Source organism: Manacus candei, unplaced genomic scaffold (genome assembly GCF_025592945.1).
Source record: "Manacus candei isolate 608988 ecotype Guabito, Panama unplaced genomic scaffold, ASM2559294v1 h1tg000007l, whole genome shotgun sequence".
NCBI classification, from domain to species: Eukaryota; Metazoa; Chordata; class Aves; order Passeriformes; family Pipridae; genus Manacus; species Manacus candei.
The window spans coordinates 5,024,280-5,050,000 of NW_026138055.1; the positions used below are offsets into that span (position 1 = coordinate 5,024,280).

The following is a 25,721-nucleotide window of genomic DNA, read 5'->3' on the forward strand; positions in this document are numbered from 1 at the left end:
ATTCCAACAAGCCCTGAGCAGGCTTCCAAAACAGGAGCAGTCTCAAATGCACTCCAAAAATAGTGTATTGTGCTCCAATGTAAAACTGTTTTTCAGTCCATATGGGAGATCTCAAGCATTTGCTGAGTCTGGCTTTACATTTAATGGAATTCATGTTGGAGAAACCATTTTATTTTGACCAGTGTGAGTTTTATGCCAAAAATATTTATTTCTTTTACATTTTGGGCCAAATTTCACTTTCCTCTTTGAAGAGATGACCAAATAGACACAATTGTTCCATGCTGCATATCAGCCCTAAAATCTAACCTCTCCCCAAACTCTGTCCTTATAAAAACGCGAAGCCTTCCCATAACTTTAAGCTGTTCTGCACACTGAACATCAGTTAAGCAAGGGGATTTTGGAATTTTTTTCTAAGAACTCGTAAAGTCGGGGAGTTTTCAGCGTGGATTCTGGAACCGAAGCTCGGGGCACACTGAACTAATTTAAAAATATAAACGTAAAAAGATATGACCCATAAGTGACAAATTAAAGAGGGAAAGTAAGAAGCCTGCAGAGTGGCTGCCCTGCACCACCGAGCGCTCACACAGCCCAGCCACTGCGGGGTCAATGTTTTCTGGCAGCATCAGACAATAAAAAACGCATAAACTTGCGGCACATGGTAAAGCTACTGTGTCTGACATAACACTAACGCAGAGGCCCAGGGAGGTGACTGAACCCTGGCTCCCAGCTGCATCAATCCCTGGTTTAATCACCCTCCTGACAACACTTCTCTTTCAGCTCTCAAGCTGTTTGGCTCCCAGAGATGGGAACACCGTGAGAGTAAAAGACATGAGGAAAAGCTTGTGAAGCTGCAGCAGTGAGGGGAATAAAACTGACTGTGAAGGTGCCTTTTGTCCAGCACTCAGATCTGTCTGCAAAAAAAGTTTGGTTCAACGTGAAAAAAAATTCAGGCAGCGGAATGCTCATCCCTGAGCCCCATTCCAGTGAATGGCAAAAGGCTTGACAGAGAGAACACTCCCTGCATCCCTATTTCTGGAGGCAGCTTCAAATTAGAGAGTGTGTGTTTTGCAGAGAAGAAGGGAAAGATTTCTGTGCAGAAGCACATCTCGGGTATAACTTGCAAAGCTACCTGCTTCCAATCAGCCCCTTCAGTTTACAAACATATTAAAACTTTGGTTGCTGGTTTTAAATGGACCCATCATCCTGGGTCAAGCACTGAAACAGGATGCCTAGGAAAGTGGTGAAATCACTGTCCCTGGAAGTGTTCAAAAAACATATGGATATGGCACTTGAGGACACAGTTTGGGGGTGGACCTGGAAGGGCTGGGTTAATGATTAGACTTGATGATCTTAGGAGTCTTTTCCAATTTAAATGATTCTATGATCCTATGATTCTTCAGTAGCTCTGATTCATATCAAAGAGGAGTAGGTAACAACAAGTAAGTGTTTTTTCACTGGCTGACATCAGAGTACCCAACCCCCCCCAGACAGTGCCTCTGGGTGCACACATCACCCAGTCTATTTTTGCTGAATGGTTGGTCATTTCTCCCAGATTTTACATAGCTCTGCACCCTCCCCAGGAGGCTTTTGGGAGACTGAAGAGCCTTTCTCCACATTTCCACACCTCAGTGACTCCAGCTGCACCTCAGCAATGAGACTGGGTCTGGACTGTGCCCACCACAAGGCTCAGATGGTGCTTGAGCACAGGCTGGGGCTGTCTCTCACCTGAGCTGAAGGGGACTCAGGCAGCCATGCAGAGCCATCCTAGGGAGCTTTTAGGGTACAGTTTGGGGAGGTTTTACCAATGTTTATTTCCTGTGGTTGTGGTTCCTAAACACTAGAGAGGTTTTGCCTAAAAATACTCCTTTTTCAGCAGCAGCATTGCCCTCACTGGCTCTCTCACAGGGGCACTGAGGTGCAGGAGGGCTGGCAGTGAGGAGGCTCCTCCCTGCAGGCACACCGAGGAGTCCCAATCTACAGCCCAAACCTCTCCAGGCTCACTCCCTGTGTGTGTGTGTGTTACAGCCTGCAATGCCCATGTGGACTGTGCCAATTCGGTTGAAGTGTAAGTGCCCCAAATTACCCCTCTGAAGAGGCTGAGGGTGGGGATGCAGAGCCCTGCCAAACGCTGGTGCCTGGGGGCACGCTGCTTTCTAACCCACGATGCCTCCAGAGGCCCTGCCAGCTGCAGTGGCCCTGGTTTCGTCTTCTCCAAAGGTTGCTGCCTTCTCCACCCTGTCCCTGGAGCACAGACAGAGCCACACCGTGCTCTCCTGGGCTGTTGGAGATGGCACCTCACTCATCACCTCTTGGCCACTGGAGACTCGACCTGTTGATGTCTCCATGAGGAGACCCTGCCAGCTGCCAACTAATTTCCTATGCAGAATCTGCACTGAACCTCATGGATTACTTTTCAATGCAAATTAATAACATGTCAGATTAAATATGCTAGAGCTGGAGCTGGTAGGACAGCCTATCATTCCAGTTACCCAACGTTTCCCATTACAAGATCCAATTTTCTGTTCCCAACTTTACTGAACTTTTGACTGTTTGAGTTCCATTTTTTCTTTCAGGAGTATGGAACACATTTCTTCAATTTCAACCAAAATGGCTCAGATGTTCCTGGAAATGAGTTAGCTCAGGGAAAACGTAGCACCTCAAAAACATTTTTGGCAATCTTTTCTTGAAGGAGCTTTTTTGTCGCTCAGTTTTGGAGTGGAGATTTGAAACTTGGCCCAGCAGGTTAGCTTTTTTTTTTATTTTCAGAATCTCCATGGAAATCTATCCAGATTTAGTAAAATTATAAAACTTTGAGAAATGGATTTTCATCAAATGGAAATTCCTTAAATTTTATCAGCTAAAAGCTTTGATTACAGCTTGGCAAAGGTAACTGATGGCTGGCCCACAGATTTATGCTTCTGCCACACGATTTTTTGTAGTGACTATAGTTAAGTTGCTTAAAACACAGTGTTCACAGATCGTATTTACTGTGTGAAGAATAAGAGCAAGTGGGTGTGCTCCATCCCACAGGATATTGCTGTCCAATGGATAAACCAGCACATGCTCTTACAGAGAAGGACTCTTTTTATCTCACGAACACACAACAGGTATGAATTAAAGCCACACTGATAACCCATTGGCATGTCCCAAGTCTGAGTGCTCGGACGTGGACTTTTCCTACTGTAATTTTTGTTTGTGGCATATGCACAAAGCAAGACCTGGAGTTAGAGGTATCTGCTCTTTAATAAAAAAAAATATCTATCTACTTTATGTCAACAAGTTATTATTTATCTCATGTGTAAGTATCCCCTTGTCACATACCTTATGTCTACTGTTTATTCCCTTTTACACCAAGTTATCAGAGAAAAACAGTTCTCATTTAATTTGCATGGCATGTATGTAGTTAGTGAGGTTTACTTTGCATCCCACATGCACGTAAACACGCTTCCCAAAAAACTTCCTTCATGTTTGTGCTGGGACTAAAGAGTAGTTACTGTTATCTGGATTTTGGAAGCACCAAGCCCTTCCTGCTCTCGCCTACATTAAAGACAATCTCTACAAGCCAACCGCTATCAGGCTTCTCTTTTGCTGCCATCTTTCAGGAATAACAAATATGAAGAAGAGTGAAACTAATAACATAGATCAGTAAGTCTGGACACATGCAAAGCACAGACCCTACCTAAACACCGAGTCTGAGTATCCCTGTGCTGTAATTTTGCTGCCCCAATTCCCAGGGATGCTTATTCCTTTGTGCCATACCGCGGGCAACAAATACAGCTGGGTGAGACTCCTTCACAGCACTCACAGACATACCCTGGGCTCACTCTTCCACAGCAGAAGATAAAGGCTAATTAAACTGTCTGACTCTGCCGTGAAGCTGATGAGGATCACGTATAAAAGCCCGACGGCTGCTGAGCTGCAGGGGACACAGCTTTTGGGGGAGAACACTAACAAGGCCATGGGCGTGGGGAAGGAGGTTTTAAAGCAGGACAGACATTTCTGCACCGAGTGCCTGAGAGTTTTAACCAAACAGGCACTGAAGAGGAAAACATAAAAGATCACACAGTGTTTATTTACGTCTAACGAGGAGGGGTTCACCAACACCCCAAATCGTAATGCACTTCAGAGAGCAGCCCTTCAATGTGGCTGTTGAGAAAGCAGGCAATTTTAAAATGCTTAAATAACAACAAAAATTAATATAAAGAAGTATTTTGGAGCTGCAGTTGCTGGTAAGCCAGATAGTTTGTTTAAAGCTGACATATGTACCAGCATGGCACCAAGTGCCACCTCTGTGTTCCAGGCTGTTCCACATCCCCTCTGCAGTCAGTGTTCTCCACCACTCACCCCCACTGACACTTGTAGATGCTTAGAGTGAGATAAACCATCTTCTAACTCTCTCTCTTGAGCACATTGGGCCAGAGATGACTCATTGAGACACTATATGAAGCTTTTAAGCAGCTACACTTAAGGACGGTCAATCCACCCTGTGTCTCTGAAAATGTTAGCCATATGTCCCTTTACAAAAGATTTTCATTTGGGCTGCTTAGCTGATGAATTGAAACATCGAATAATTTACAGCTCTACTGCAGAGCCCTCTTCTGTAGTCAATACTTCCATCTGCAGAGATGATGATTTTACTGCAGCTCTGGTTTTACAACATCAAAAAAGACCAAAAGTGGGAGTGGACCCACAACCCAGATCATCAAAGCCAAAAAGTGTCCAGTGTGAAAGAAAAAAGTCTGTTCCACAAATCTAGTCTGTGGTGATAAGAGGCCCAAGAAACAAAAAATTAAATTATTAAATTAAATTATTCTTCATTTAATTGGTATCCTAGAAATGTGGAACCAACTCTATTGTACTTCATATGTCTACAGTGCTTTACAAATTCACTATATAAATTTAATTAATTGAAGCATATTGTCATATAAGAATCTGAATCTGGGTCCTTGATTACATATGTACACATGCAAAAAAGCCCTCAAAACTATTCCATGTGTAATTGCCTCTGTACTGTCAACCAGTGGTTTGTATCACACAGCAACCCTGTATTGTATTTCCAGGTCTCCATTCCTTTCCAGCTTCCATACTACTGAGAAACACACATTTGAATTTTCAAAACACCACAAATAACCATAGAATCATAGAATCAGCTGGGTTGGAAGGGACCTCTGAGATCATCAAGTCCAATCCTTGATCCACTACCGCCGTGGTTACCAGACCATGGCATTAAGTGCCAAATCCAGTCTCATCTTAAAAACCTCTAGGGACAAAGAATCCACCCTGGGCAGCCCATTCCAACGCCCGATTACCCTCTCTGTAAAGAATTTCTTCCTAATATCTAACCTAAATCTCCCCTGGCACAGCTTAAGACCGAGCCCTCTTGTCTTACTGAGAGCTGCCTGGGAGAAGAGAGCAACCCCCACGTGGCTACAGCCTCCTTTCAGGAAGTTGTAGAGAGTGATGAGGTCTCCCCTGAGCCTCCTCTTCTCAACTAAACAACCCCAGTTCCCTCAGACTCTCCTCATAGGACTTGTGCTCGAATCCCTTCACAAGCCTTGTTGCTGTTCTCTGGACTTGCTCCAGCACCTCCACATCTTTCCTGAACTGAGGGGCCCAGAATTGGACACAGCACTCAAGTACCATCGTAAGTACCATCCCTTTTCAATGGGTCATCTCTGGATTTCTGATCCCTTTTGAAACAATCATTTAAAATATGTTAAATCCTAGACTAGATATGCAAAGAATCCCAATTTTCATAGAATCATTTCATGGAATCATTTTCATAGATTCTATGAAAATTTGGTTTCTTTGCAAATCTAATCTAACATTTAACATATTTGAACAAACACAGATCTGGGACTACAACAATGCCTGAATGTGCCTGCTCCTTTCCAAGAGGATGATGCACCACTGTGAAACTGCTGGATATAATTGCCTACCTGTCTCACGACATGTGATATTCTGGAACATAATGAGATAGATCCCTAGTTCTAGCAAATTAAACTACAAATGCCAGAGCTGGACTCATCATTAGTTGAAGCACACTCCTGTGGTGTTCAGAGGTGATGATTTTCCTGTTCAGCTCTAAGAGCTATGAAACAAAACACCATGAAGTGCCTCTGCACATGACACCAAAGACCATGTCTACTTCTGCAGGAATGCAAGAATGAGAAAGTGTATGAAGATTTAAGGAAGCAGACAACTAATTGGCATTACTCACATGTATTACAGACAGGTGGGAAGCAGATTCTACACTTGTAAGCACCCTGATTAATACCTCCTTTGGAACCCTGAATTTAAATGAGATGGGCTACTAAAGAATCAGGGCATTATGAAGTGGGAGTAAAGTTCACAAAATGCAATAGGAGAGTTTGAAGAGGGATGGAAGCAACAAATATTTACACCAACAATAATGAGGTAAAAGGGTTTGTCTTCCCACGCTGTGGGAAAGATTACATCTCAGAACCACAGGAGAAAGGGCAGCATGTTAAGTTTGAATAAGGAAGGAACAATTAATATGTTCTGTTGTGAAGCAAAAACACTGGAATCATGGAGTATTTCCCAGTGTTAGGAAAATCTTTAAATGTGTTTCCCAATATTCTTCACCTTTAAGCAATACATATAAAGTCTACTGCCACCTTTGTATTGTTTCTTATGCAGCTGCAATATTTTAGTTAGTGTGAGAACCTTACCAAATACCTTGCCTACAGCTAAATAACCCGAGTTTTAATCTCAGCAGTTCACACAAGATGAGTAGGGCCTGAGCAGTACCTGACTACCCAAATCCTGCAGGAGGTGATAATGATGCCTCAGTAGATAGCATCGTTTTCAAGGTATGTGTGTATTGCACTCATTATGGCAGCTCTAGAGACACTTCAAAGTCAGTTTTAAACGATTCCTTACATTGTCAGAAAAGCAGCAGGGACTGTTCACAGTTCAACCCATGACAAAGCCCCCACCCAAGAAGTTGGGTGAACAGTGGGTTTCACCCATGCTGAGCTCCTGGTACCTGTGACTGCACTGCTGTCACTACCCAGGCTCCTGCCTTACAGCTGGAGCTGTCTGAGCTTCACAGCATTCATTAGGTATTCTTTAGGACTATAATATCTCATAATCTCATCTGATTCCAGCCATCTCAAAAACAGGGTGCCTAGTCTAGGCTAGTCATCTAGCCTCCATTTACTACCAATGGAAAGGGATAAGAGCTCCAAAGGGCACTTCTAAGCACAGCACTCTAAGACAAGCTTTGACATATGAATCACTCTCTGCAAGGGCCTGCGTCTCTTCATTCCCTTCAGAGGAAACCTACCCTACAAGTCTAATTTTTGGAGACCTGGAAGCCACCCTCAGCCAACAGCAAACCACCACTGTGCTGAGCAAGCTGGTCTACTGTAGGTGAGATATGTAACGGGGGATCTGAGCAGACACAGGCACTGAGGAACCCAGTTTAAGGTTTCCGGTGTCCCAAACGTACTGCAGCATGAGATCATTACTAAGTTTCTTCCCCTGAAGTTTCAATTAAGTATGATATTCATCCTCATTTCCTCTTCTGCATTCCTTGTCTGGTTAAATCAGCATCTGTGTTTCACGTCTGGGATGACCATGTTTCAGTGGAGGAAGCAGTTTATACAGAGAATAAAAATAAATTTTATAAAAACTTTAAATAGAACTTTGGTATTCACAGCAAAATGCTACATAACTACTCCACTTACACTACCCTGATGCAGCATCTCCCAAATATATTCGCCCTGTTCCCTACTCCCCAACCCACTTTGGAAAGTAGAGGGAGAGGCAAAAGAGGTGCTACACTACAGTGTGAGAAAATACATCCTGATATTTATTAGTAGCAACAAGCTAAATGCATTTCGAAAGTGACAATGTCCAAGAGTTCTCTTGGGAGAAAAGTATGCAACAAAACAGTTTGGGAAAACCTACTCTAATGCCTTTTTTCTAGATCATCTTCCTCCACAGTACCCACATGGAGTAGAGTCACAGACTTATAAAAAGTCACCGTCCCTGGAGGTGTTTAAGAAGTCTGGATCTGGCACTTAGTGCCATGGTCTAGCTGACATGCTGGTGTTTAGTCATAGGCTGGACTCAATGATCTCAGAGGTCTTTTCCAGATAGTTGGTTCTGTGATCCTGTGAAATAGTTTTCCTTTCCTCTTAGTCATGCCCTATGGAGATACAGAATGAACTCACTTCCACTGTTACTTCATTTGTTTGGTTGTAACCCCTTTCTCCATCTGTATTTTGAATAGAGACTATAAGCTATAAAAACCCTCTTATACAACTAAGCAGCTACGTAGAGGGGCCCTGATTTTATTTGTAGCTTGGAGAGATACTTTGAATACAAACAGCAATAGCTGCAATATAAAAAAGTCACTCTGATAGCCAATTTAGATGCCAAATGTACCAGGGATAGATTGCTTGGAAGCAAGTGTTCCTTCTACAGTGGGATGGAGACAATGTTCTGTTGACAAATACAAACCAAGACTGCATTACTATTGGTGAGGACATCTTGAGGAATGGTTTTATGCTCAGATTTGGGCATTTGTTTTACATAATCTCCTCACCATAACAGTGAATATATGGTCACTCTGTCACCTCCCTGGGCAGCAGTGTCCTCCCATGGAGACACCACAATGTTGAGATTTCAGAACTGCAGTGTATGAATTCAAGCCATGAGTGAACTAAGTAGGTTCCACTTTTGTCTCACTCCAGGCACTACACCAGCAGAAAAAAAGTCACGATCACCAGAAAAGAAATTATTTTGGTTCACAGTCTGTTCCTCAGACAATGAGATTTTATGCATGAACCCCTCTCTAGCCACGGTGGAACAAACAAGAACTGACTGTTCCTTGGGATGCAGGTTCCATTCCAACAGCCCCTTGATCACTCTGTTACAGCAGTATGCATTGTAGATTCATAGAATTATAGAATGGTTTGCATCGGAAGGGACCTTAGAGACCCTTTAGTTCCAACCTCCCTGTCATGGGCAGGGACACCTTCCACTAAACCAGCTTGCCCAGAGCCCTGTCCAAGCCTGGCCTTGAACTCTTCCAAGGACGGGGCACCCAGAGCTTCTGTGGGCAACCTATGCCAGTGCCTCACTACTGGTTGAGGTAACCTTAAGGAACTCTGCTGTGTGGGTTACACACTCATCTCAAAAGTAAACCTAAACCACTGGCATATGCAATGTCTGTCACCTTTGATGGGGAACACCTGAATCATCATACCAGTTGCTTACAGCCTCCGGGAATGCTCAGGAGCTCCAGTCCAAGCTAGAACAGTTTTGTGAAATTATACATTTGCAAAAAATAAACCAGCAGCAAACGCTGGTGAGTGAAAATATGATGACTTGCATTTTACACTGCAATAAGGACCTGGTGTTGTACCATTGGAAACAGAAACACTACACCTCCTTACTGGGGACCTGAGCACAGGTCCCAGCCTGGCAGTGGACTGTTGCTCATTCTCAAATTCACTAATGATGGTCACAGAAAAGAACCTAAACCTCGTAGCATGGCCCTGCTGGACATTTCTTTGGCACATTTTGCCTCATTTCTTACAAAGGAGCATTATAACACATACATTATTTTTACAAAGTCATTTAGAGCAACTTGCAAACCCCCAAACCTCCCACTCTGCCTTCCCCTGCTCCCGCAGCCGCCGGGATAAATCCAGGCTAACCCAGCCGGTCTCAGCAGAGATCTGTCACTCTGAAAGACACCAGCGCAAGCCACAGATTTTCTAACTTCGGTTTGGATGAAACCCCAGGACTCGTTCATCCTATCTCAGGGTATTTAGCGTTGACTTTAATTAAAAACCTCCTCGTGCCAAACCACATGCAGATGCAAACTGACGCCCTCAGCGTCTGCAGCGCATTGCCCAAAAAAACGGCACGGCTCCGTTTACAGTTTGAGGTAGATGCGTGAAGTAGGGACCTGCCTCTAAAATTTCCTCTTGTTCTGCAAACTCTCTCTGCACTGCCCCAAATTACCACAGTGCAAAAAACCCACAGTCAAACCAATATATTCTTGGGAAGGAAGGGGGGGCTGGTACAGTGGTTTTTGAAGGCAAGCCAGAGAATATTCAAAACGGGGGACAACACAGCCTGTTTTAACTGCTGTGATAATTCTGCATAAAGAGATGTTAAGGCTCGAGCTCCTTGCTGTAGCATGCCATGTGTCCCTGAATAAAATTACTGCCATGCAGGCTGTTAGCAGAGGAATGCGTAAACAGACAATGTATCCTTGCATCAGTTCCACAAAATGTTGCACAACACAAATGCCTCTCGATGTGTCATTTCCTGCTTGGCCACCAGCCCAGCTCCTGACAGGCAGTCAACAAAAAAAAAAAAAAAAAGAAAAAAAAAAAGAGAGAAAAAAGCAAAGAAAAGGAAAAAAAAAAAAGGAGAAAAAAAAAAAGAAGAAAAAAAAGAGACAAAAATTAAAAAAAAAAAAGAAGGCAAACTGAAAGATTTAAAGCTGTTCTACTCCAAAGCACATTCCACTCGCCCCAGACTTATCCCTCCACCCACTCTGCCTTTGAAAGAAAAGAGGGAGAACTTCCTAAAAACTGTTATGGTTTTAAGTCGAGGAATCTCAAAAATCTCAATCACTTATCTGCGTTTTATAAGCCGGGTCAGGCAAACAGTTAATGCAGAGGCTGAGCAGAACCCCTGGCTGGCTTTTGCTGCCTTCCGCAGCGTGCACAGACAAAAAGGCGATGTGGTGTTTGCTCATACCTTTCATCACGTGTGCACCTTGCAAGCTGCGGCAGCAGAGAAATATTCGAGAGCTGAATGAAACAGAGCAGTTTTCTCCCCTGAAACGCTTCAGCTCAAAGCTCAGAAGCACTTTTCCATTCACACTGATAAAGACAATTGGGGTCGGTGACTTTAGAGCCTACCTTTAATCAGAGATGAACTAAAGCCTTTGGAAGTCAGGCCAAATATAAAAATATAGACTTCTCCTCCCTCCTTCCTCATGATTTCCCTCCTGGCTGGGTTTGCCCCAAAAACAGCCAGAAAGGAGGATGTGTCTCCTATTCGTTATGGAAGGGCAAATCATTATTTCTGTGGTCGTAATGAGGTAAGACAAAGGCATTAAAGGGTGTCTTAGGTAAAGATTTTAGGTGGTTTTTCGTTCTGGGTTTTTTCTTCCTTTACTTCCTTTACAGTAATCTCTGGCTATCTGTCCGTCAGTTATGACCTCATGACAACTTCTCCGGAAAACTTCTTTCAGCCCTCCCAGCTGGAAGGCAGCTCTGCTGGCTAAGATGTGCATATGGCAGAGGTTTTATCCTGAATATGAGGAGAGAAAAATATCTGCAGGATTTCCTAATGATTCCCAAAGATCTTATACAACCCTGTCTCTAGACTCCGTCACTCAGAGCGCAATGCTCTGCCTCAGTCCAGCACAGAGACTGTGCAACACAGTAGATGTCCCTGGATAGTAATCTAGATAGACTGGAAGAGATTTAAGTAAAATTAAATAAATGTTTTCTAAGAAAAAAAATCATCAGAAGACCTTTTCTCATATAGAAATGGGCAAGTTTTCCTAACAGAGCAACCTGGCATCACTGTCTCTATTAAAATATTTTAAAATAATAACAGAGAGGCAAGGCAGCAAGCTTCTACAAGCAGATGTTTAATACGACTAAATGGCACTTACATTTAAGAACCCAACTTTCTGAAGTGCTGAGCATCCAAAACACCAACCGGAGTCCCTGCATGCCACGACTGTTCAGCACTCTTGAAGTGAGGCTCTAAATGACTGTGATATCTGTCATGGCATTGCTGCTACTCCTACTGCTGCTGGGAATCTCGCAGCGTTCGTTCACTCAAGTCAACTTGCCAAGAGAAGGTCAGGGTGCCTTGCCTATAAACAAGCCTTACAAATTCACGATCTAAAGCATGATGTCATGTCTTAAAATGATAAGCTGGCAACAGAGTAAATGACATTTTGTAAAGATGTGCATAATTTTATGTTTACGCTCCTTAGAATGAAGGTTCTAATAAGTCATCGGTTGTGTTCCTTTAAAGGGAAGTTTTATAACTGAGATGAATCACAACTGCAAAAGATCAAAGTTAAAAAACATCAATGATGCCATGGGGTACTTTTTAATCTTGTAATGAATGATGATCATGTGCTCTTATGAAGTTGCTCCAACTGCCAACGCCAGATGTGTATATTAAGAAAAAAGTTGTTTGTGATGTGACAGCTCTGGTGGAGCTGCCAGAGAGAGGAAAACTAGGATAACATGCTTGAGATGTTGAAGTGAAATACAGATCCTGGCAGAGAGGGGCACTATTTACCGATACATAGTTTGTTAAGACAAACATTTTTGCTATCAGAGCCACTCCTTGAATTCCTTATTGCCCCCAACCACCTAATTTCCCTTAAGCAACATAAATGCCAGATACGCTCCTCAAATGGTTATTACCAAACAGTAATAAATCTACACAAATGCAGGGGCTCTAAGAAGGAAGCAGAACTTTGGTCAAACTCCCACAGCTCGCTGGAGCTACTCCTTACCTACAAATTGAAGTTTGATAATGAATCATTCTGAAGTTGTCATAGCCTTGAAAGTATCAGACTGCAGTGACAGAAGCTGCAGAATCCAACTGACTCTAGAGTAGAGCTCCACTAAGTATTTTGCTGAAACATTAAGATTCAAATGGACACTCAAGCTCAAAATTTACTTTCTTACAAATTAAAAAAAAAATAAAAAAATATAAGAAAGGCACTAACTCAGTTACTGAGCATTGCTAGGTTCAGCTATTCAATGGGAACAGCAACAGGTATCATGTACAGAGGCCTTTCAGGTGTAAACTAAAAAACTATAGTAGAACTTGGAGCTCTTGTCTTAGTAAGTTCTTTGGACACAGCCTCTCTTTCAATCCACTGATCACCAGAACACTCAGTCCCCATGCCAGCAGGTTCCCTTCCTGTGCTACACAGGTTAATCCACGCTACTCTCCACACCACTTTCAAACCTCTCTGCTCTTTCATAGTGGTTTTGTCCTCTGCTGGGAGACCACCTCTTTTGTAGTGCCTCCTACATGGAAGCAGCCTCCAAATGAGAACTGCTAAATAACTTATTCCCCGCTTTTCACTCCATGAATGCAGCTTCTCCAGTGTCCCCCAAGTAAGCTACACAGAGCAACAACTGCAAGTGAAAACTGAAAATGGGAACTGATTCAGCTCAGAGAGAAGACAGAACGAAAATCCCCCTTCTGTGACATCCGGACACCTCAGCTGTGAGCAGGTAGCAACACAAGGATCTACGTAATGACATTTTTTCATAGCTACTTGCTTTTTCTTAGCTGTTATTCAAGACGAAACTCTACAGCCTGGGCAGTTCTTACAGGAGGCATTTCAGTCCTGTCTCTATGAAAGAGGAGGTGACGTTGCAGCGTGTATTAGCACGAGAAACACTTAACTGCATGAATTCTGTCTACGTCTTTCTACTTCTGTCTTTGTGGTATTTTAAACAAAACACCATGAAAGCTCCTTGAAGGTCTCGTTTGTATGTGCAGATCAAAGGTAAAATAATTATTTGAGATGCTTCCATTATAGGGATGCTTTTAATGTGGTTATTCATCAAATAATTCTTAATCTCTAAGTGTAATTTAAATAACGCTATACCTGATTAATCCAATCAATTTAGAAAGAGTCATTCTAGTCAGATTAAGAAAAAACTCCAGAACTGGCTCATCAGTGATACCCATAAGATGTGGGATCAGTTACCAGCTAAATGTGCTAGACAGAGAGACAGCCAGATAAATCCTGATGGATTAACCAGGCTTGACTGCATCTAAAAATAAGTGCTACCCATAAAACTGCTCAAACATGACAAAACACAATTGTCATAAAAATACAGCCATTGCAAAATAGACAAATCATTGCAAATATGTTCTTAGTAAGTTTGCAAGGCTATGAGATAAATCTGCTAAGTGAAAATCTGCTGGACCATGTTTAAATAAAATAAACTTTCTGTGTACAAATAAGAAACAAAGACCATGCTGATACACTGCCTTTTTTTTTATCTTTCTTTGGCCCCTCAGGGTCTACGATGAGTCCATAGCTGAAAACCAATTTCAGGTATGATGAGATTAACCAGGTGCATTAATTATCTGATGGCAAAAGAATTTAAGGGCAAACAAAAAGGCACTATATTATATATTTTCTCTCTGCACTAGGATTGATCCTGAAAGATCAGGCTCCTGTTTTGTTCTAAACGTTTTCACTTGGAAGCTTACAGGAGTTCAGGGAATCCAGCACATTGCAGGATTGTATCTATTATGCCTAAATCAGATTACATATAAATACAGTGGGTTTAGTTCTCATTTGCACTGGCAGATAATGTATCAAGACCTTGATGTGAATGAGAATCAGGTTTGGGATTGCCCAAATTCAGCCAAGCACTTAAGTGTGTGTTTAATGCAAGTATGTGTGTGGTCCAATAGACTCCAAATTAAGCATGCACTCGCATATTTTGCTGAGCAAGAACCAAAGTCTGACAAAGATATACGTATTTCATTTATGGGTCTCTGTTAAGCAAAATTAAGCAGACATAAGAGAGAAAACAAGAATATAATACTCACTTCTAGGCTCTCTTGGCCCATCCACTGTAACCTTTATAGCTCTGTGGTATGTAGCGACTTGGGGGGGATTTGTCAGGACAGTTATTGTCAAAGTAAAGCTCTTCCCTACAAAGGGAAAAAAACAACAAGGAATGAGTGATTACAACATGAAAACAGTCACATGCATGTTCAGTAAAGAATCAGAGACGCTTAAAATTATTCCCTGTCGTTACCACAATCGTGAAAATTAAAAACATAACTGACCATAGGAGTTTTCCTCCCCTTCAGTTTTACTCTATGTCAAGAATACGTCCATGTGTTGACAATCTAAATGTTTCTTATTTAATAATGGGTCATCATACAATGACAGAACAAAAGTGATTCACTGCTGAGGACAAGCCAAATTCTTTGCTGTATTGAAAGTGGTGTAAATCCAAAGCAAGTCAGATAATTTAAAAATTTACTCCAGTTTCGCAGCTGTGTGACAGAGAGCAGAATGTGACCACATGTTATTTACTTCACACAGTTTTATCATTTCATTTGTTTGACTTGACTACAATAAGATGAGGAAAGAATATATTTTCCTCCTGGGAGATATTTTAACAGCGAATCAGTGTCTCCTGTCCTTCATATGCCAGGGCTAATATGATGATATCATTATTACTGGAACACACCTTTTTTTCCCTATATATATTCCATCCATGAAATCCTAAGAAAGCCCCCAGCTTTCCCGTGAGGGTGAGAAATGTCTGTGTGCACGTACGTTACTATCGTCAGTCTGCATTGTTGGTTTTTGGTTTTTTTTTAACTTTACAAAGCTCGAATTCAGGCAGGGATTGCACAAGATCATCCACAGACTCTTAACTGAATGAAAACGTTAAAAAGAAATAAATAAAGGGAGCTGCCTGCGTCTGAGCACACATTCTCACAGGCGCTGGCCCCTGTTTGGGAGACTCACTGACAGTTGTAATCTGTTAGATATGCAACGGTTAGTCATGTCAGATAGTCAAAACTGAAAACTGTTTCAAGACAGGAAAAGGTGGGCGTACAACAGTGACTCAATAAAACAGTCAGCAATCTTTGGCCTTCATGCTCATTTAAGCTGCTACTTTACCAGACACTTAAAACTCTTTCCCCTCCCACCCCCCCCTCCCCTTCCCTGGGTGTATTTGTGCATTTTTGTTGCTAAGGCTTTTCCTCTTGCTGAACTCTGAAGGCATTCAATCAAGGCACAGATCTTAAACGATATGTAACAGTGCAAACTTAATGCAGTTTTTTCAAGCCTAATACAGAACAGCTTATATATAAGGCATAATACAGAACAGAGCTTTGGCTGTCAAATCTAGTAATTGGTCTTTCTTTCTGGTCCAAGTCGTATATCCCCCAAACCTGCCTGGGACATGCATCATTTATTATCAGGAGTGCAACTTCAAACTGTCTTGGCTATAATTTTCGGGAACTAGAATGTGACATGGAATTTTTTTTAAAGGAAACATAACTGTAATTTAGAGTAAAATGATTTTCCAGGTGAAGCTGTGCTCCAGCTGTGCCCAACTCTCTGGGAGATGCAGGTTAGAGGGATGGTCAGGACCCCAGAAAAAAACAGCATTTTGGAATGGTTTGGGTTGGAAGGCATCTTAAAGATCATTTAGTTGCAACCCCCCTGCCATGGACAGGGACACCTTCCACTAGACCACGTTGCTCCAAGCCCCATCCAGCCTGGTCCTGAACACTTCCAGGAATGGGGCAGCCACAGCTTCTCTGGGCAACCTGTTCCTGTGTCTTGCCACACTCACAGGGAAGAATTTCTTTCTCATATCTAATCTAACCCTGCTCTTTTTCAGTTGAAATGTGCAAAAATCTCAGGAGTCTGAACTTTGTCCAGTGGCCAGAGCTGAAGGTGGTTTTCCCCAGTTTCACTGGGAAAGGGATTATTTCTCAGATCATCACAGGAGGAGAGTTAGGTGTGTGTAGGATGTCCAGTCTTTGTCCAGTCTCGCCCACCTGCTGTCCCAGAGGTGAACTGTGTGTCCTACCCTCCTATGGTGGGTGTGTGGGCAGCAACAGCCCTGCTCAAGCACACAGTTCCTCCATGCCTGCTTGTTTAGGGCTGAGGAGAGTCTGTGCCTTTTATCCCTCTCCAAGGATGAATTCAGCCTACTGCTTGGACATATATAATTCTCTAGGTACAGGTTTAAGGCTTCCTTTGACACTAGCTTATCATGTCAAAAAGTTCTGACCATTAAATTTTATGCTGATGACATTCAGATTACAGCTACCTCTGGAAAATCAGTAGAATATTATTGGTAACAAAGATACTAAAGAGGCATTTCCATATACCTTTGAATGAAGAATTTGGCCTTCCATGCTACCATTCCCTTTATATGCCAAATCCATACAAAAGTCTATCAAGACAGAAAGAATTAACTGAACAAAATATACTATTTGTAAGATGCTGTAAAATCATTCTGTAGAAAAGCACTGCAAGGTTTTCTATACTAAATATAACTCAACAGGTTACAGTGGCCAGAAAAAAATGAGTTTCTTAATTTGAGGAGTTTGGACCTCAACAGTGAGAATTTCTGAACTGTCACCTCTTAGCCAGCCTAAGCTGAAGAGGTGAGCAGCTAATTTGAAAGAGAAACTGGTTTTGTTCCCTAACTGGTATTTTACCAAACCAAAGTATGGATGTAGTAACACCGACGAAGCCCCCTCGCACTCCATAAACCACAGAGCACTTCATTGTGGGGAGCTGCACAGCCCTGCCAGCACACTCCAGAGCTTTCAAGAGATGATTTACATATTACAGGACTAAGAATGAAATAAATTTTTACTGTTCTTCACTGTTTCAGTGATGCTGATGCCTTCCACAGCTATTTCACAGATATCCCTCCTCAGCTACAAAATCCTTTAATGCACTTTTTATCACCTTTCTTTATTGCCCTTAGTCACTTCAACTATCCACTTTCAGAGGCTGAAGACTAATTGTAGTTCTCTTTTATTAAATTCCCCAGCCAAGCAGTCATCTGGCACTATTGCTTCAGTGTGTCTAAACTGTGCATTCTTTGTTATTCACACATGTGAGCTGAGCTGACACAGAGGAGGACGAGATGGACATATGCTGAAGCACAAGGCAAACCCCAGAAATGATCTTGAAAGGAGACTCAGCAGCCTGTGTGTGCGTGTTGCATATTTTTTCAGTTAGATGCTAATGTGATTAAAGTATCGGGACACAACAAAATTAAGGTTATGATCCTTTGCTTATTGAAGACAGGAATTCTTTCTTCTATGTGCTGTGGATCAGGCTTGTAAAAGTGAGCTACTGCCTGAAAACCACATACAACAACTGCTGCATTTGCATCAAACACTCTGGTTTACTTATTCTTATGAATCCAAAAATGGCGTTTAGGAGAAATTATACAAATAGAAACGTGAAGCTTCTGTCAGGCAAGCAACATAAATATGTATAAAAATTGAGTTTCTCCATTGAGCCATGGGAAGCAAGTAAAAACGTGGGAGGGGAGGTGAAGTGGTAAGTTGATGATTCAGACTTCACAATCAAATTTAGAGATACAGAGATCAAAGCATGAGCTGCTTAGAAAGATGTAAATCTGAAGTCAGGAACAGGTGTGGATTAGTTTCTTGCCACCAGAAAAGGATTTCTTTATTACTTTATTTTTTCCTGTTCTGCTTCAAGACTTGTGTTTACCGATATTTGTCTATGTAAGGAGCTTTCTCACTTCTGTTTGCAACCACTGCTTTCTTTTCCTGGTATTTTAAGCAGAGTTCTAAAAATCTATCATTAATGATAACTCTTTCTCCTTCTCTCCTTCTCTCTCTCTCTCTCTCCTTCTCCCCCTCTGCGTTCTAAGTCTGGAAGACAAGTCTGGACCAATTTCTCCATCCTGCCTCTGGCAGCAGAATGCAGCATTTCAGATCCTCCACCGAGTCCCGGCTGCTTCAAAGGAAAAGCCCTACTTTCTTCCGTTAAGATCATAAGAAATATAGGGGGAGGGGGTCAGCTCTGTTTGGACATAATTACACTTCATCAAAAGAAGCTTTCTTCATCTTCCATGCGTGAAAAGTCTGCAAGCAGTTAAGTCTGTCTTTTTTCTTCCTTTTTTTTTTTTTTAACTTTTCTTTTTTTTTTTTTTTTTTTAAATATAAAAATTGCTATTTGGGAAACTGGCCAAAACTCAGAAAGCCAATATAGTAAAACAGTGCACACCCTTTGTTTTTCTTTGAAGTCTCTTAAATAAATATGTTGAGGGTTTGAAAAGTACACTATCACTTTTCCATAGATTCTACCCAGATTGATCAGAGAGAAAGTCTATTCCAAGTCTGCTAGATAAAAATATAAATTAAACTACTGGAACCAAATTTTAGGAGGTTTGTGTTTGTGTCTGTAGCTGTATCTATGGAGGCTTTAGGCCTTTATTTAATTTCCTATGCTTTAATAAAAAGTATATATTGTGGGTTTGAAATTAAATTCACAGATCAGAGGTAGTACATCACATTTCTGTCCTTTTTCAGCACTACTGAAAAACTGATACACCACTGAACTTCTACTGTAAGGCAGCAGTAGAGATGGAGCCAGAGAACTTTCAAACCTAGTCCATCAGCAGAATAACAAAGTAAACTGTTTTTCTAAAAGAAAGGAAGACAAATGGAAAAGATAGATAACTCCTTGTTCACAAGGGGAATAAACTCTGTATTTATACTGCATTACTGTTGCAAAAGTTATTCTGTCTTTCAAGTTATTCTTTATTACCAATACTTTGCAAGTTTTAAAATGATAAAGAGAATTTTGGGCCAGGTCACTAAAATAAAGAATAGTCACTGTAAGCCATGCTTATGGACTCACTCTCACAAAATGCTTGTAAAAATGTGCTGACAGATTTAGACTATCTGGGCCTCTGTCACATGTTTAATTTCTTTTTGGAAAAAAATTCGTTCCTTCGTTAAGATGAATTGCAACTGCTTTCTAAGGAATATTACTGTAAAATTAGCTTTATTGCTAATTTCCTAGCATAATTGTTCTGCTTCTGTTGCTTTGGTTTGCCCCATGCAGGGCTAGTTTAGAAAAATGAATAATTACTTCAAATACATAAAGGAAAAAAAAATTGTAGGTTGAAACAATGACTGATACAACCAAACATTCTGAAGATTCATGCAGTAAGAACTGCAGTGCCAGCTTCCTTTAAGATATCCTTTCAATCACTACCTGAAGTTTGAAAGCAGCCATGAGACCCTTAAAGAGGAATTCTTGCAAACTTGCAATGATTACAAAGGCTTTCTGTAAGTACAGTGCCCTTTCCAGATTATAGGAAGCTCCTAAACAGCTGGAAGACAATGACAGCACTCTACAACTTCAGGAAAAAAATAAAATTGGAAGTTACCATGTCATATAAACTAAAGTTAACATTGAGTTCAAGCCCAAACTTACCAGCAATTCATAAAAACTCAACCAGCTTACTAAAAAGATTTTCACAGGGGTGATTTTCACAGGTTATCAGCAGTTTGATCGTAAAGGGCAGAGAAGTCACTAGTAAATTTTCCACCAATAGCTGTTAAGCCTTGAAAGACCTAAGTCCTTAAAGAATACAACCTATAGCACATGTGATATGCAAAATCCCCCTAATTACAAGTCTTCTACAACAACTTCAGAAGCAGCTTTACTGCTAAAGGGAATTCTCCACCTCTCACTGCCACGGACTGAGATACACTTTTTGACTCCACATAACCCAGATCACACATATGCCCTTCTCCTTCCACCCTTCCTGTGTGATTAAAACAGGAAAGCGGGTACTCTGTGAATCATTTTTCAAAACCTGTGTCTGATAAAAGACCACAGAGACATGAGTAGTCAGAAAAACTGAAGAAAACTCTTAACTTACTTTGTGAAAATGCTGAAGTTTGCCACCAAAACACGTGTATGCCCCTCCAAATGAAAGGCTGACGACCTGAACAACCTGATCTAGTGGAAGGTGTCCCTGCCCATGGCAGAGGGTTGGAACTAGATGACCTTTAAGGTCACCCTTACAACCCAAACTTTTCAATGACTCTATGAACAATGGATTTATGGATTAATCAGTATTTCATTGCAGAGTAAGCCTGACGTCCAGACATTGTTTTTCACTTCATTATGGACACATAAAAGGCAGTGGCCTACCTCTTCCACTTCTGCCCACAAATCGTAAGTCATTAAATCTGGCCACCTGGTTCTTCATCACGGCAGACGCGTTTCGCAGCTCTGCAGAGTAATTCTCGTCGTTTCCAGCCATGACAGTGACCACTGTCCCATCGGGCACTTCTCCTAAGGCCACCACCTGTAAAAAGGGGAAGACAAGCACAACTGGTGAAGCCACACTTTGGAAGCCTGTGTCTCCCTTCCAGCTTTCCAGGCTGCCACGCTCATTATGAGGCTCCGTGGCAGCTTCTCCAGCCCGCTGCGGTGAGGAGTCTTGCACTCGCTGCGCGCAGAACAAAGTGCCACATCAAACACAGAAGCATCATGTATTGTCTCCCTTTCTCAGAGCCTAACAGGGAGTTTCTTCTTTGTTGCATTTCTTCAGAAACATTCAGTGTCCTTATACAGAGTGTTTGCTTTAATGCTTCCTGAAGGCCAACTTTGTTCTTAGCAACCACCGAGCAGCGAGAGAACACGAGGCACGGCTCGTATCCATAAATTATACATGGGAACATTTGAAATGGAAAGCTGGAAATTACTATTAGCAGCCTTATCACCCAGAATCGGTTCTACTTCTCTGTTGTTTACACCCATCACCCCAACCCCCGAGCTCCTCAGACTTCAAGCCAGAGAGAACCCCACATCCACCCATCCCAGGAGTGGCACTCGGGGCATCAGTAGACAAAGCTCTACGCCCAGCACGCTCTGGGATGGAGCACTTTGTGGCTGGAATTCAAACTCTTCAGATGCAATATAAAACAAAGCTGTATTTCCTTGCAGGCATGTAAATTTTCATCGCGCTCGCAAGTGGTTAGTGCTGATACCTCCCTCAAATTCCAGGATGGTTGAACAGAAGATATCAAAGTATTTCACTTCTCCTTACTTTCCAGCTACCTGATAGTCTCACTTTTATGCTTCAGTGGTTGAATAGTTCTCCAATATCTGAGTAGATAAATGTCACAGAGCAGACAGCTTCTAATTTGAAAACACCAGGGATTCCTACAGTGTACTGTGACTTTTTAAATTAAAAATAAAGGTAAACAGGAGTTAATTGACTAGGGAGAAAATATACACATGGGGGAAAAAAGTCCACAAAAGTATGAATAAAATAATTTCCTTTTCCCTGTTTATGGAAATAAATTTATAACAAAAAGAGATTCAGAAATATAGCATGGCCGAACTCAAACTTGGAAAAACATCTTGAGCTACAAAGTGTCTCCACTTGCAGTTTCTACCAGTTTACACGGTCAGATATGACTTCTTATATTATTCAGAGTAATTCATTCTGTCTCCAGAAACATATATTACATTTTGTGATATGGCCTGCTTGAAACGTCTTTCCTATAAATGATCCTGGCTGAAACTAATACCTGCAGGTTGCACGGTGATATTAATTCAGTGGAAAGAATTAGGAGTTCTGGATATGCAGGGAGAGCATGAGGCCCAGTACACTGTACAGTGTTTCTCTCAAACGATAAAAACAAATTACAAAGGTATAAAAAATATGAAAATATTTGAAATAGACCATATTACTGAAAAGTACAGCTTGTCTTATTTAAAAGAAATATTGAATCGAAAAAAGCAACCAAAGCTGAAAGTCTTTTTTTCCATTAACACCAGGTAATACCACCCAAAACTGAAAACTGAGTTTTGCCACAAACTAGTGTGAGGTTTTCATCTATCAAACAGAGATTTTACTTTACAGTGATATGAATGTCCCTCAACATAAAAACAGAGGAACCACTGCTGTGGGTAAGATCTGAGGTCTCACTAACTCTCTGGCTTGGGTCTGGCAGCAACCAGATCTGACAGCTTCAAAGCCAGGTGTAAGGAATAATAAATAATAATCAAATAACAAATAATAATCTGCTGAACAGATTATAGAGATGACTCTAACAGTTAATAAATGGATACTGGCTTTAAAGCATGGGGCTTAAGACTACTTATAAACCACTCCCTTCCCAGCCTGCGACACACCACGTTATCTCTGGACGGTCTTGTCTCGCCCATCAGCATCCCAGGGAGTTGCACCCTACGCTTTTCATATCTCACAAAACAACAACAAAAAATCACATTAACTCCAGAAATGCAAAGAATCTGAGAGCTCAGGAGGAAGCACAAGGCCGCCAGGAGCCTCGGGAGAGGGAGCAAGATGCCTGCAGCCTCAGGTCACCTCTTTCTCCCCAGGTACCCAGAGCACAGACAGGCAGTGCCATCACAGCTCCATCACAGCCCCAAACACAGTTACAGTCTATAACACCTGGACAGGAGGGAGCAAAACCTCTTAAAAAGCTCCCCTCTGTCCCCTGTTGCTTCTCAGAGCTTTCCTGCCTGCCCCTTCCACTGGATGTCAGTTCAATTTGTCAGCTCAGCCATCAGCCCAGAGCTGCACGTGCTGCTGCCACCGCCGGGCAATCGCACCTAATCGAGAGCTGCATCGGTACTGAGAGGCTTTGGAAGCAGCATGATGCAATATCACTATTCATCTCACTCAGAGGAGACCGAAGGACAAGACAAACTGAAATCAGAGGTGAAAATAAAATCTTTGGCTAATAAACTAAAATCCTGTAACATGGGAAGATCCCCTGCCAGCCAACAGGAGTAAAATGCGTGTTCCTTTCATAATTTGATACTTTTTTTGCCACAAAATACCAGAGGACTACTGCACAGGTACATAGTAGATCTGGATAGGAAAAAAAAGCTTTGCCAAACAAGTTTGAAACCTGGAGAAATACATGTCATTTTGAGAATTTTAAAAAGTAACTGTACCTGCTGAAAGACTGTTGGCATAAATCTTTATTTGGCAATTTTATACCATGTATCAATACAAAATTAATGACATATTCTTAGAAAGAGGATTGTAAATGCACTGTTAAATGAGTAAAGACTGTGTAAAAAATTAAAGATGAGAAGTGATGAGAAGCAGCCACAGTGCATTCCTTACCTATTCTTTGTCTCAGTGTCTCTACTATTTCAACACATTTATTTTCCATTATAAGCTCTCTACACATTTCTAGGACTAAAGGTAGATTTTGCCTTTGCTTTTTTTTTTTTTTTTTAAAACAAAGCTCAAAATGGTACATAAAGTCAAATGAAGTCCCAAAATAAAAGCAAACCAATTCTTACAAGTTGAAAATAACTATGTGTTTTTTGCATAACACGATTCTCATCTGGTTAGGCAACCTGTTTGCCCAGTTTCGGTCCAGTGGGATTTGAACTGGCCAAAGCATGTACCCTACAGACGGAAGTTATAGGCACAAAGCAAAACTAGTACACAGCAGCAGGTACTCAGACTTTCTGCAGAGTAAAAAGCTTGTTTAAAAAAACCTCCACCAATGTACATGCTAAATAGTTCCTCCCAAACACTGCTATCTGCCACTTCAACAACTTTCTTGCGAAACACTGAAGTCAAACTGCCTCTGAATGCAAAATCTTCTGTATTGAGAATGCTTTTTCCAGAGATTGCCAAAAGAGCATCTGATACTATTAAAAATATTTTAATGTTCTGTAAGTTAAAACAGAATAACTGATTCACGCTACTTTTTGTTTCAAAACGTACATCTGGGCCGACAATTTATACAGCAGGTTTCAGCTTGAAGCTATTTAAAACAGCTGAGTTATAAACTCTGAAATTTGGGGGTTGGAGTGGAAATGCTGACAGACCCAGAACTACTGTGGTGCTACTGGGGAGAGGTTTTAGACTCCATGTCCTGTTTTTCCCCCTGCCTTTAGGTCCACTAAGACTCTTTGCTACTATTAGCATCGTACAGAAGTCACTTGTAACCTCTAACGTGGCAATTTGAATGTTTATGATTTGCAGTAAAAACTCCCACAGAGGGGCCAAGTTCTGATGACTTGACTCAAATAAAGTACCACTGGCTACTGAGATTAAGAAGTGAATATGATTTGGACCCAGGTGCACAATATGCATTTATTTTGTGCTGGAATATGAAGAGCTAGAGCTGTAATAATAGGTACCCATCTAATCCTCTTCCCCACAAAACCAGTTTGCATTAACAATCTTATTAGAGAGCACACGACAGGGGCTCCCTCCCCAGTGTGTGCAAATATTAATACTTAAAATTCAAACCTAATGCTAAGCCAACACTATTTCAAAAAATTATAATCAAACCCAGCACTGTTTATAACATACTTCCTCTCCTGCATATGATTTATATCTGTTTTTTTAAATTAAAACAGTGCTATATCAAGTGTACATTTTCACTGGGGATTTCTGCAAGAGAATTATGACACACTTAACACACCACTCAAAACATTATCATCAACATATTATTTATTGCCAATAAAACTTCACAAAGTGTGTTGTCTGTGAGCTATTTCACTTTCCAGTTATGTTTAGCTGAGATTTCTATAGCTCAAATCTGTCTTTTCTTTCTCTTTCAGAGCTAATTCCCATTCTGTTATAACACAGTCAAGTGTTTCACTGGATGATACATGCAGCTTCTTTGGTCTAAAACTACTGAGCAACTGCATGAAAATTACATTTGAAAAATGAAATAAATTTTTAATAAACAGTCAAAAGTATTTCAAATTAGTTTCAAATTAATTTACCAGTAAATAAGGGTGAATGTAATTTAGGAATAATTTTTAAAAGTACGTATTGCATGCGAAAACACAGTTGCACCCACAGTGGAAGGGTGTAAGGGGCAACGTGTGCCCTAAAGCATCAGTAAATCAGTCAGATCTGCACTGCCCTGTCAGCAGTCAAATATAGGAGACAAACAAATAAATACATATATATGAACACAAAAAAAGATTGGGAAACGGTCTAATCCTTTTTCTATCCCTTTATCACACGTAGGCATTCTTATTGTAATAATATTCTAAATATTCTAATATTTAGTTTAGGTCTTTCCCTTATTCTAATGAGCTGCGACCGCATCCTTTGAATTGCTGTGAGGTAGGAGAAGGCTCAGAC

General features: G+C 41.3%; 1 protein-coding gene across 5 annotated transcripts in view; it reads right to left on the minus strand.

The window, feature by feature from the left end:
• The window catches only part of RUNX2 (RUNX family transcription factor 2), a 181,049-nt gene that overhangs the window by 134,141 nt on the left and 21,187 nt on the right, over nucleotides 1-25,721 (minus strand). For all 5 annotated transcript variants that reach the window (XM_051811550.1, XM_051811560.1, XM_051811543.1 and 2 more), the window contains 2 exons: nucleotides 20,765-20,921; nucleotides 14,614-14,718 (listed from right to left, as the gene is read on the minus strand). In XM_051811550.1, coding sequence (XP_051667510.1) covers nucleotides 14,614-14,718; nucleotides 20,765-20,921 — 262 coding nt within the window. The remainder of the gene's footprint in view (nucleotides 1-14,613; nucleotides 14,719-20,764; nucleotides 20,922-25,721) is intronic.